Below are 14,300 nucleotides of genomic sequence, written 5' to 3'. Positions count from 1 at the left end.
TTTGACACTGTCACAGTCTGACACAAAGGCAACCATGCCACAACTGTATACAGTGTATTGGGATTTGAAGAATAACAACAGTAATAATAGCACCGGCTACTTGTACAGTATAGCGCACCGGTCCATCTTTCGGTAGTCATGATGAATGATCTACTGTACGAGCTGAAATTTTCGCGATGGTTTTATTTTCGCGAATTTCGCGAATCGCCTTTGAACCGCGAAAATAACAACACGCGAAAATAACAACGTGCGAATAGATAAGTACAGTTAGACCTCGCAACCGCGAAATTAACAACACGTGAAAATGTCCTCCTAGTAGCAATTCGCGAAAATATCTGTACGCGAAAATTTCAGCTCGTACAGTAGTTCCTGTTCACTGACAGTCAATGCAACATACCATGAGCAGGGCTACCACCATTAGTGCATCAAAATCAGGAAAATCCTAAAAAGCAATCATGGAGACACTTGTGCATTGGAAAATACACCTGTTTTGGAGGGCAAATGTAGTTCCTACATCAGAGGGATTTTTGTTATATTTGCTCTTATCTACCCATGAGATATGGAAGTTTTTAGAAAGCCTTCTGCAGAATAAGGGAGACTTGTTAGGTGTGCTATTAATGCCAACCCTCCACGATGGCATTACAAAGGTGTATGCTGTAAGACAGGTGATGCAGACCAAGGATTATTATGGCCAACACACTGTGATTCCAGACACTCATCAATTAACTCATCTCCTCTCACTTTTACGGCATATAATTTTGTGAATGTCTCACTTCTGAATGGATATTAAAAGGCAGATGATAAAACTCTACATAGTCAAGCGCGAGTATAACGACCACTTGAGAGATACATTAAAGTTGACCTTTGTACATGTAGATTGGTGGCCACTACAAACAGACATAAACAGACAGGGCTTCATGTAATTGTAATATCTGTGGCTGCTTTACACACTAAAATACAAAAGATTACCGGCGTACCCCAAGGAGAGGAATACTCAAATAGATGTTATAACAATTATTTCACTATTGAACTTTGGCTAGCATTAAAGAATATCAAAAAACATTAACAATTAAAAGGTAGCATTGTAGGCATAATATATTGTATATCAACATGTACAATAGCCAACAGATACCATCACTGTATGACTTTCTGAAAATAACTATGTAAAATCATGATTTTCAAACTGCACCAAAATTTTCTTGATTGAAAATGAATCGCTATCAAGAGACGTGCTTCATCAGTGACCAGAGGCACCAAGTGCACTCCAGGCTAGTAGTGATTTGGGATATTCACCCGAAAGAAGGCTCGCAGGGCTGCGAGAGTCATCCCTGTTGCCAGGCAACCCAGGCATGGATGCTGCCTAGTTCAACAGCCCGATGATATAATCTACAAATATCAGTGTCATGCGACGAAAGGAGAAACTTGGTGTGGTTCCGAACATCCTTAAAAATTGACTCCACTTTTGAGGAGAGGACCACGATCCATGGCAGGGCAACTAAGGGTTGATGAGGATGCTGCAATCCTTGTCAGTTTCTAAGAAGAGATGGAGATAACGTGAACTTCTCTAGAAAGGTTGAGAGTGGACTGAATAGTATCCCCATATCATCACCTTGAAGGTATTCAAAGTACATTTGGATATTAAAGGATTTACTGTCTCCATTGGAGTTCACGATACTATAGTGCCCGTGAGAAACGGGTCAGAAGGTCGCTCCTTTAATAGTCCGAGCCAAACGTCTCCTGCGCGGCGTAGACGAGGTACAGAAACCCATCTGCATCCTTCTCCGTGTGGTAGACCTCGGCGATCGGCGTGGAAACGCTGACGAGAGACTTTTGGTTGACGAGAAGAAAGAATGCCTGGTTGGGGCTCAGCTGGAGTCGCCTCCTGCAATCATGACATCAAGAACATCCTGGAAGGATTACACTCTGTGGAACATCACAGAGAGAGTTCACTTTAACCCAATCTGTGGGTACTGCAAACTTTGGACAGTGTGTACAATGTTGTGGAGTGTGGAGTTTCCTGCACCAATTGGAACCCAAAGCACACACAGGATTAACCACTACACACAGTCTCACATAAGACAACGCTGAACTCTGACACTGGTCCGATGGTCCCAGACCAGTAAAAATCAATGTTGGACCAGTGACTTTTCAGGAATAGCTTAATTTACTGGTACGACATGACAGATAAAATAAACAAAAATAACACCGACAGTCATTGCCGAGGCCAGTTGAAAAAAAAAAAAAAAAAATACAGGACCAGTAAACTTGAGGTTCAGACCAGTAGGAAAAATGGGTTAGTGTGCAGCCCTGCATATAACTTGTCATAAACTAGCAGGATATGTCAGAAAGTGAGGAAAACATTATAGCAATACAGACTCTCTCATCTGCAGATGAGAGCCCTGTAATACAGAGGGGTTCTTGATATGGTTTCTCTTTTGTTTTCTTATTCTTGTCTAGTAATTTTAGAATTTAGGTTTAGCACCTGGCACATAAAGGGTTACAGCCAAAACATAGTTCTTGTATCTGCAGACGAACTGTCAATTTTTGCTCCAAAATATACATTTACACGCATAAGAAATGTATGGAATAACGATGTTTTAACACGATTAAACTTTAGTAATGACAAAAATACATGTACCGTACAAAATATTCCCCACAGACAGTAGTAAGAATAATGTTGGAACCTGAACTTTTACTACTGTTGAAGTCTGTTGAAGTCTAATGCTGCTGAACTTTTACTACTGTTGAAGTCTAATGTTCGTTGAAATGGTAGGACCCTGCAGAAGTTTTCTTGCCATTCCTACCTGACAATCTTGACAAGCTCGCCCATGGTCACATGATCAGGAACGAGGAACTTGGACTTGTCCAGCAGTGGCAGAGTCTTTTCGCTCTCAAACCTTTCGATGATGACCTGTGGATAAAGGAAGTCAAAGGAAACAAAATCATGAGATGGGTTAGTCCGAGGAATCAGTGATTGGACAAATATAATCATCATTTACGGAGGGACCACTTGAAATATTCTACTGTGGAGAACATCTCGTGTAAACAAATGGTGATCACAGAAAGCAGCGTACAGTGCGTTCCCTTCATAACCAACGAGGTCATAGTGAATTTTTTCTTACAACAAAGTAAAAATTCAGGTCCCAAATTACTATCTGCATCATCCTTAACATTAACAATAAACTTCATTTGTTTGGCTTTAACAAAATTTAGATATAACATTCATACACTATAAACCTGAGGACGAGCTAACTCTACTACAACACGCATTTCCCATAGACTCTTTCCCGATTATAATCGGGACTCGTCCTCAACAGGTTAACAAAGAATGGCAGATTGCAGCAAGAAAAATACAACTTTATATGGGGGGGGGGGAATCATTATTTGAAAGGAACTCTTTCTCAATCAATAAATTTTGCAATGGTTGAGTAGACCGCTACAGCGACTGATACTTACCGGAATCTTGGAGGGATGCTTGATGCGGATGTCCTCCACATCTTTCCTTCTTTGCTCTACATAAAAATATTAAAAGCAATGAAGAGAAGAAGTAAAATGAAAGTTTTCCTGCTGATACACCTCCACAGTTATCTTAACGGAAATCCCCTTTCACAAGAAATGTAATGTAAACTTTGTAGGGGGAGCAGGCTGACACATCATGACATTTCTAGACCACCGATGTTCAATGAAAGTGGTGGCATGAAGGCTGATGAATCCAGGCATTTAATTATTTTCCATCCTTCTTTTTACGGGAGCCAAAAGTGTGTGGACTGTGTGTGTGTGTGTGTGTGTGCACGTGTCAGTGTCGGCAAGCAAGCAAAACTACACCAAAATAAACATTTTTTTTTTTTTTCAATGTACAAATGTACAATAATTTAGAATTTAAATCTAACAGTGTTCTTGTGTTTGCATTAGGGGAAACTTCTATGTATGTGTACGTTACTGTTCTGGTCAGTAATTTGATCATCATAGATTGTCATAGTAGACTAACAGGCTACTTGTACTATGACATTGACAATCTATGATGATCAAATTACTGACCAGAATCGGTACTACATTGTAGAAACTACTGATTATTTATAGCCAAACTGGCATTTTGCCTTTTTGGACAGCATTGATTGGATGGATGCACACAGCAGCACAGAAATGATTGCCCAACTTCCTTCCCCTGGGCATTCCATTGACTACGGTTAGCAGTCTGCCGAGTCATGCTACGAATGATAGACCCTATTATGTCACAAGAAACAAACCTTTAAAATGACGGTGAACAAAGAGAAAATGGAAAGGCAAACCGTGTGCTCACCGAAACTCCTCCTCTGTTTGAACGTCTTCATTTCTTCAGTCATTCACAATTATATGGGTCACAATCTCACTGCGCATCTGTCGTGCCAGTGCAGTGCAGTATTGTAGAAACTCTGACGTTACGTCCACTAGCTACACGCTCTTTACCCAAAAGGTTGGGACTTGTTACTCAGTATTTGACGTGTATTTCGATCGTTTCGATCGAGTAGACGTGGAACGAGGGTAATCCTGTTCGGTAGTTTTACGTACAACTTAGAACAGTAGGCGAAAGTAGGCAGCCATTAGCGCAACGTCATGCTAAAAATAAAAGCCTACCGCTAATCGTTGGCTGTTGTAATCAAAGAGAATACAATGTAATGTTTACTGTGTGTGTATGTGATGTATCGCGTCTCTCGCGGACCAACACGATCTGTGTACGAGCGAGCGGAGTTTGGGAAATTTCCCCGCTGTTCGTGGCGGCCGTGGCCGTACGTGCAGCGTAAAAATAATACACACACAGGGCCTAGCCTAGGGTGTTGCGGTAGCGGAGGCGCAACACGTACGATACGGTACATAAACCAAACAAAACATGCAAGAGCGTCGAGGCGAGGCGTCAGGCGAGCCCACTGTTTATGGACGAGCTACGAGCTCAATGTTTACAGCATGGTCCAAAATTAACCATGATGACGTCATAATAAGCAGTCTTAGCACAATACGTACAAGCTTTGGTCTGCTATACTTTGTGGAGTTGTCAATATCACAGGGATAACGAAATAAAATGTTGTACACGTGTATTAATTATAGATTGGGTCTGTGTGTGTGTAAGTGGCGTGTGTTATTATTTCCATTGTGTGTACCAGCATGCAAGGGTGAGTTGTGGATCGCCAAATGCAGATAACATGAGACAAACCATTATGATGATGGTGGTGGTGGTGACCGATGATGGTGATGGTGGTGGTGGTGATGGTGATGGTGGTGGTGGTGATGGTGATGGTGGTGGTGGTGGTGGTGGTGATGGTGGTGGTGGTGGTGGAAGTGCAGGGCTGCCAACTCTCACTCATTGAGAGTGAGACTCGCTCATTTTGGTCCTTTCTCGATCACTCTAAAACTTTATTTCATTTGCATGCATTTCTATTGATCTCACTCATTTTGACTCCTAAATTATAGCATTGGCCTATCGAGCTAGTCTCACTCTCAACTAGTTTCCAATGTTGGCAGTGCTGGAAGTGATCATGATGATAGTGATGATGATAGTGCTGTATGATGACGATGGTGGTGGTGGTGATGGTGATGATGATGATGATGACAGTGATTATAACAATAGGCATAGTGATGTAATAAATTCAAGCAGCATCTACGCTAAGTGTAACCCCTCTTTTCCATGTAGCAAACATTGAGCCTGACTCAATAGCTTACCCTTTATTCAGAGCAAAAGACCTTTGATCCCCTTTGGAGATCGATCTAGAAAAGAATGGATATTATATGTTTATTTCTATTCATTTGTAATGCGTATCAAACTCATAAGATACTCCACTATAGGTCTACTTTCCAGAGACGTATAGCTGACATTATAGTCATCTTTAATATTGGATATTGTATTCAGCTAACATTATAGTTATTGCGTATGCAGTAGCAGAAGGGGGCACACCAGGCGTGCGTTCCCTCTTTATTTTTTGTTAAAACAAAAGAAATAAATGTCTTCTCTGCACATATATCTCACAGTCTCTAGTAATGCCAGGGTGCGTGCACATGTGCTTCTTATAATGACATCACAAAAGAAGTTTGCTAACGCTGTCATTCCCCTCAGTCGAATCATGAGCCGAACTGTGATCCGACCACTGACTACAGTGGATCGGACTCCTTCGGACTCAGGGAAGTGGGCCACAGCATAAGCGCCAAAGAGGAGTTGATAACATAGGTCTCTATAGGAAACTTGCGCCGTGCGCCCGCGTACGCATTTGACTAAAACACCAGGACCATGTACCTGTAAAATCTGCGTTACATTGAAAACCTCTTGGACTCAGCACAAACATGACTACACCTACAGTCATGAAAAAAAAAATTAAAAAAAAATTGCATATCCAATTTACTTTTTATTACCTCTATCATGACCAGAACATTAGCTCTTTCACACCACACAGTAAGAACAAATACAAGTAAAAGTACAGTGTATGTGGCAAGCCTTCTGCTAAACATTTAATTGCAAACACATGGCAATAAATATGAAAATACATCTCTTACTCTAGAAACCACAAAATTCACAATACCTGCTTGAATACTAAATATACATACAACAGGCTTTTTCAAGGTTCTCACTATATGCATTTACTATACTTAGAAATAATAGCAAAAAGACAAAGCAACAAATGATCACGCACAGTGATAATTAATGTACACAAACAACCATTAAACATAATTAATATCAACAAAAAAGCATAAATGACAATTTCTATGCACCAATGATTACATCTACATCAAGAGAAATCATTCAAAATAGTTTTGCGCTGGATCGGCTGAAGATACGAGAAGGAATTTGTGGGAAGAAAGGAGCAAACCTGAAGAGATCATCCGCATAGAGTACCACAGGGATGACGTCATAGTCTTTTGTTATAGGTTGGGTTGGATCCAGCTGTGTGCATAAACACTCGGACCAGGTGAGGTTGTTAAGAACCTGTTTCCATGGCAATGAATAGCTATGACATCACACTTTGGTGCTCTATGCTGTACACTCACTCACATGGTTTGACATCGTAAAGACTGTTTCTCAGTATATATCTCTACAGTTGACATACACATTGTCAGACTTTTGAAGAAATCACATGGAAATGAATACAGTATACCAGAAATGAGAATGCAATCAGTGTGGAAGAAAAAAAAAAGTGAAATCCAGTCCATGTTTCCTTGATAAAGAGAGTGACATTATTCATATTTATAATACAATGAATGTCAAAATAAATTAACATGAGACAAGTTCAAGACTACAACTGAATACCCGGATCAAAATTGGATTCCTAAAGTACTGATACCTGCCACAGGTACATGAATACAGTATGTCCCAAAAAAATTACAATCGGATATTTGCATTGATAACACCCAATATGATTAAACCGTCTAAATGCTACTTCAGGGTCTTAAAATATAACGTCTTAGGTCTATTTTGCAGAAAACCCCATTTAATTTGTAATAAGTGGTCACAGAGAAATGTGGATTGTTGTAAAGCATGTCCTGAGTCTGATTCTTCCAAGTTTAGCACTTGGATGCTCTTGTGTGTGAACACAATAGACAGAACTTGGAGGGAAGGGATTTCTTACATGCTCTACAAAAATCCTAATTTCTCTTTGACCACTGAAGCAAATTGAATGGGGTTTTCTGTAAGATGTGGGCAATGAGTTATAGTTTCATACCCCAAAACTGTCTTTGGATTGATTCACTATTTTAAAAGTTATCGCTGCGGAGGGTAGGCCTACCGTTGTAATTTTCTTGGGGACATACAGTATAGTGCAAACAAGCTGAAATGAAAGTGACACGGCCTCACAAATTCCCCGCTTCCTCACACACAAATCTCAACTATTGATAATCTTCTTGACATGGATTCAAGGAGATATTTCCTGAACATCAAATTGTTCGAGACGCTCAATAATTTAGAAAGAACTTCATAGAAACAGAGATTTTATATGATGCCTCCTTAATGAAGTGAATAATTTTACGAACAATTTCAGGCACCAACCAATGAGAGAGCTGTGAGGCAATGACATCACTGCCCTGCCTAATTTGCATACATGAATGTAACCAATGCCAATGTGTCCTTTACACCAAAGTAAACATACTTATCTTCAATATCACATTACATTTTCACATTTTGTTTGATAAGTTTTCATTATATTTCTATAGTTCTTTCACATCACAGGTTGACTTAAACACGGAGAGATTTCACTTCAAATAAAACAACAGCATTGGGTGAAAATAAAAAGGAATAGAAGGGAAGGTAGAAGGAAGACATTTCTTCAAGAGACAGCAGACTGAATTTGAGAAGAAAAGAGCATATTTCAGATATCTTCTACTTTGGTAACAACTATTTTCAATCACAATGAATTAATTGCCAAAACTAGATCGTCCAGCAGGGCAGAAACTGTCCCCTGCACAATTTGTCATTCCTATTATAGTACACGAAACCAGTTCAATCAAATATAAAGTGTTTAATGTACATGCAGTATCTCATCATCTACTTGTTCTTGTCTATTCAGTTCTCTCATAATTTCATCAAATGAAGACAAATTGCAAATGGTATGAGAAGAGAAAATCCTCATTCAAATATGATAGTAGTCATCCTACTGTTGGCGATTTCAACTAACAATTACACACACAGCGTACACAAAGAATTACAGGTTTATCAATTTTGATTCTTGCGCCTTTAGTGCTTCATGGTGTAGATGCAGTGTAAATGTGGTGTAGCCATGGTGTAGATACAGTACATATACCCTCAGTAATGATTGCATTTCATCTACGAATACACGGTGCTGAGAATCAAGAACTTTATACACTAATGGCAGTGGCTAAAGTGTGAAGACTATCTGTAAAGCACTCAATCTACTATTTCAAATATTTACATACATAGTCTGTGCCCAGCATTATAACACCTTGCCTGACACTGAATATCAAATACATCTCTTTATATCAAAATATGGATGACTCCTGTTACAGTCAGTTTTCTTTCCTTATTTTTAAATTTCATTACAGCCTTAATATACACGCAATAATCTTGGGACCTGAATTCTTACTTCATTTTAACATTATGTAACGTAAGCGTGTCTGTTGCAATAGGAGCGCCCTAGTACGACATAATAATAGATGATATCTGAGATAATAGAGTCACTACAGCCTATCACATTCAATTGTATCCGAAGTAGCCAGATTCATTTTCCATCAATCACTGCAAGTTGCATGCTGATTTTTCCTATATTAAGCTGTTCAATTACAGCACATTAGCTTCTGATATTCAAATAGTGTTAACATCTACCATTGAAGTTGAAAGCCACCTAATTTCTTTTACCAAAATAAATGTGCCGATATGCCTTCAGTCATTTTTTGCAGGACATAACATCATCCCCCCTTTGATTTTTCTTTAAACAAAGGAAATAAAAAGAAAAAAAATGATGGGGCGTTTGCGACCCTCCCCCCCCCCCCCTTTTTTTTTTTGGCTTGTCAGCTAATCAAACTCGGAAGTGTCATCAGAAATATCTTTTGTGCCTCCCCCCCCCCCCCCCCCCCCCCCCCCCACTTCACTGAATGCCAGGATTCGCCCCTGAGTACTGAGTAGAATTTTATCATAATAAGGTCAAGTGTAGCGAGATAGCTGGTATAACAAGGTAATTTTTCAAGTCCCCTCTCTTTCACATTCTTTTGTTTCTATCCTTGATACAAGAAGATTCCTGATATAACAAGGAAATTTTAGTTGCCTAAAGCAGCTTGTTATAAGAAGATGTCTTCTGTACAGTTTGTTGATCAATGCCACAGAAAGGTTTAAATGCCATGGTAAGTGTTGTGTTTACAGATATTCAGATTTACAGTACGCATATTCATAAAGTGTCTAGACACCCTGACATTCATTATGTAACCTCATTAATAGCACAGTTATATTAATATTATATATTATCATATTAATAACACATTAATAGCACAGTTTCAAGGAAGAAATCTTGGAATCCCATAGATAACATCCTATTAAACACAAGAAAGAGATTGCAGGCAAGAAAATATTTTACAATGTGTCCTAAATCAATAAATACATAAAAACACACAAGAACCGAAATGCTTGCCATTAAACAGCACATCTTCACTTTTACTACAATCCATCATTTCCCTTCTTCATTTTTTTTTCCCCTGGGGTGGGGGGGGGGGGGTAAATGCAGGAAGAAAGTTGGTGTGATTAAATTTGATCGAATCATTCAATCAAATTGATCGAATGAAAGTAACATACCGGTAACAACTTTAGCTAGAGGGACTGCAAACATAATATCATATCAAAGACATTACTGCCTAGTTGGCATACAATGTATGACAGCTATTATCAACATCAGTTCATATTAGCTTCCACCGATATCGGCCACAGTAATGACAACACTTCAGAACTCTTAACATGTGTGCACTTGAAAAGACTGGAAGGCAATTATTCTGTCACTTGCATGTCTGGGAAGAATGGGTGATATAAAGCGAACTCTCTGCACAAGAACACTGATAAAACAAGATCTTGTTACAAAAAATAAAAGGTCCTTGAATAAAATTTCAAGGTTGGTTGGTTGTTGTTGTTTTTTTTGTTTTTTTTTTTGCATCTTATGGTTTTTACATACTGTTTATCAAATCTGGACAAAACAGGCCTCTTTAGGACAATGAATGTGTTTAAAACAAGCAGGCTGGATATGGTATGGCCATACAGCTAGGCGAGGAGACAAGACAAATGGAAAGTGATGTCTCGTCTACATATTGCAATTTGTGAGTGTAGCAGTGTTTTTCAATGTTCATTAACCTTTCGACCTTTGACCTTGTCAGACTGCACCAATATTCGAACTAGACCAGCACTTTAAAATTATTTACCTTCGGTGTGAGTTTGGTGGTCAAACCTCAAAACTGGAAAGTTAATGAAAGAACACCAAATTGTTGACAATGCATCGGCATTGTCAACGATGACAGACAAGAGATGCCTATGTCTCACTTCTGCTATGCAGGCGAGACAAAAACAACTGGCTCCACAAAGCGATCAATTTGATAGCAGCCAGCAAAAAATCTAATGGAAACCCTACAAAACATGGGAGAAGACTGTTGATGGAGACATTAAAACACCTGGCGTCATCAACAAAGATCCAACTGACAGGAAGATTCGGAGAATGGCCATCAGGGTAATGAACTGCCTAAATCTATTATGTGTAAAAATTAACTTTAAATGTAGGCAGTGACGATGACAAAGTTCCGATATTCTTTAAAAGTGATTTCCCTTTGTTAAGACTCCACTGTGCAAAGATGTCCTTCCCACATCTTAGATATCGTCATTGAGACACCTCATCTTTCTAGATCATGTGTCATCATAGTGACACGGCAAAACAAGTGTCGCACAAACAGCAGCGCAATCACATGATCCACAAACCTCTGTGTCCCATGTTCACCTGATCAAGATATTTTCCTGAGAACTTCAAAATTCCTCTCAAATTTTCACTAAGCAATAACCTTCACTTACACAATATTCAAAAATTAAAGTTTCTCCTTTGAAATTCAGTCCCTATAATTCTTTCAGGTTCATGTCTACTTGCTTTGAAAAATCTCATATTGATCAAGCTGACACAAAATACTTACAAACACATATGTGTGTTGTTGGTGTTTTTTTAGCTTAAAAAAACAAATAGAAATACAGTTCGACCTCGATTATCCGGCCTCCTTTTATCCGGAAATCTCTATTATCCGGACGCGTTCAGGCAGTGAAGGACTTCTTTTTTTTTTTCATCCAAAAATTGAGAAAAAACAGTGACTTTAAACTCAATAAAACTTCTAAAAAACTCAGACGATTTACCTACAATATTCCCGACAGAACTAACATGAATTCACACCACATTATCATCGCAAAAGTAAGAGACTACAATTTTGCATAGGCTAGCATAAATTACACCACCGTTGCGGGGGTGTACGCTACCTGCCTAGCTGCCAGTGCACTGGGACGGCAGCTTGGACGGCAGCTATATACATTAACATTGTGTCTCCCACATCCGGCCAATTCGCTTATCCGGATAAGCGCCGGTCCCGACATGGCCGGATAATCGAGGTCGAACTGTAACACAGAATCACCTATTACTACTGGATATCATCCTCCTATCCCGGTCAACATACTCAAACAGTGTGACACTTCAATCAATTTATCATGAACAATAAACATAGCACCTGGAGGCAATATCACTGGAAACATTTCATAAAGATTTTTAGTCACGACTGTCTTCTTGTCCATCCAGAGGAACATTTCATCAAGTGTTTGGTCAGGGACTTTCACTGACAAATTGGCTCTCAGCCAATCAAATGCAAGAATTTCAGTAGCTTGCAACATTTGCCAGTGACTGACAAGTTTCATGAAACACCACCCAGGAACTGATCTTTTCTTCAAAATATTCAGCTGCACCTGCACCTAAAAGCTCTTGCTCCTCGTCCACCGAGTTGTAATTCACATGGCTAAAATCATGACTTCATTAATACTGCTACATGTACATATGATAACAACAATCAAAATCAAAACAATAACAAATCATTAATATCAGATGTAAATCTTATGAACACTTTTATGGCAAGAACTACACCGAATGAGATATTTCTCACAGGGGAAGTTTCAACTTGCCATCCAGGATGCAAGGGTTGAGAAAAGGAATTGTACTCCATGTTTTTTCTTGATAACCTTACAAGATCAGTGACTGAATGACAAAATATGGAAAGTAGAAAGAATATGAAAGAAGACATTCAATAATATAAAGTCATTAACTAAGCAAACCAAATACAAAGGAGCCATAACAAAAACAAAATAAGTGCTGGAATGTCTCATAATGCAGCCGAGATATCACAAGCGAAGTTGAGTTTGTACTACTATGACGGGAAGAAACTGAGCAAATCTATCATTTGTAAATACTACTGTCTGAGGATTTCTTTCTTTTTTTTTTTTTAAGAATGATTTTGTCCATTTTCTTACGGTGGAAAAGAAAAGCACTTTCTAAACAAACACAATAAAGATGCATTACAGGAACCTAAGACAAAGGAGTTGTGCCCCCATCCCCTGTATGCAAGTACTATTTCTGTAAAGTGGTGATTATCATAAACATTCTTAAACACTTGATTGACTTCTTTCCATTTTCCTTCAAGCGATATCTGATGTATCTTCTCAAATCTTCCAAATTATATCATGCCCTCATAAATCTCCCATCGAGTTTGTTCATGAAAAAAAAAAAAAGCAAACATGAAATTATTTCTTACTTCATCAAAGATTTCTCTAGTCTTAACAACCTTTACCATATACAGTTAACAATAAATTGTATGAAGTGAGGGCTTGAATTTCTCCTTCTGAGATCGTTTTGAGCACAGAACGTACAACAAAGTCTGCATATTTTCTTCTTGTCAATCCAATGTTCATGGTATTATTCTTTTTTTGGTACGATCTATCATTAATTAGAGCAAAATGAACCTTTGATGGGAGAACATCAAAAAGGAACACCTAAACAGTACCACACTGAAATAACATCTTCAATTAATTCACCGACATGATTTTAAAAATGTCTAAATTTCTTAAAATAGCCAACACAGTGGTCATGTGTTAAGCCATTGAAATTACATTTAACCATTAGCTCATCAGCTAACCCAGAATATCTACAATCTCCGAGCTTCACTTGGTATTTCATATTGTACCTTGAGTCCCCCTACTCTTTATGAAAACACTGTGGTCAACTACAAAATGAAAAGAACTCCATGTTCATTCCAGATGTTGAGTAGCAGAATATTGCTTTACCTCAAATCTACAAAACTTGGTCAATTTACCACAGTATATTGCAAAGATCGTGAAAGGGAGATATCTCCCTTTCACAATTGCTAGACTAACATATTTCACCTCAATCCTCTGAATATGTTTACTTACTTACACTTTTACACTTTAAATGTATTTTTACTCCAATCTGACCAAAGTGACCATTGAACCAAAGATCAAAAGTGACTTCCAAAGCTTTGTATCACTACTGTGAATACCTCATATCATAATCTCTACTACTTGAAAGAGGCTGCTTTAATAGCAAAGGTCTGATAGGCCCTATGGAAGATTTCTGTAGGCCAAAGGGACACATAACCCAGAGGTTGCACAGAGATCACTTTACTGACGGGGTTGGGTTGAACTGCAGAGGGAATAGCTCTGCAAAGGTCAAAAGATGTCTAAACTGATTTAAAACTGAAATGACCTTTGACCCTGAGGTCACAGGTTCCTACCCAAAGCATGAATCACCAAGCTGTGTAAAACA

The 14,300-nt window shown here is 38.7% G+C and overlaps 1 protein-coding gene across 1 annotated transcript; it reads right to left on the bottom strand.

Moving 5' to 3' along the window:
• Positions 1 to 369: 369 nt before the first annotated feature.
• LOC140226423 (microtubule-associated protein 1 light chain 3 beta-like) lies at positions 370 to 4,765 on the bottom strand. Its single transcript, XM_072306897.1, has 4 exons — positions 4,301 to 4,765; positions 3,457 to 3,512; positions 2,805 to 2,911; positions 370 to 1,882 (listed from the first exon to the last, which is right to left on the bottom strand). The coding sequence occupies exons 1-4, from the start codon at positions 4,341 to 4,343 to the stop codon at positions 1,714 to 1,716; spliced, it is 375 nt and encodes a 124-aa protein (XP_072162998.1). The 5' UTR covers positions 4,344 to 4,765; the 3' UTR covers positions 370 to 1,713.
• Between the last annotated feature and the right edge of the window lie 9,535 nt (positions 4,766 to 14,300).

The sequence above is a fragment of the Diadema setosum genome, chromosome 3, assembly GCF_964275005.1.
Source record: "Diadema setosum chromosome 3, eeDiaSeto1, whole genome shotgun sequence".
Lineage (NCBI taxonomy): Eukaryota > Metazoa > Echinodermata > Echinoidea > Diadematoida > Diadematidae > Diadema > Diadema setosum.
The sequence above is the reverse complement of the archived record's forward strand: the minus strand, read 5'-3'. Positions and strand labels throughout refer to the sequence as shown.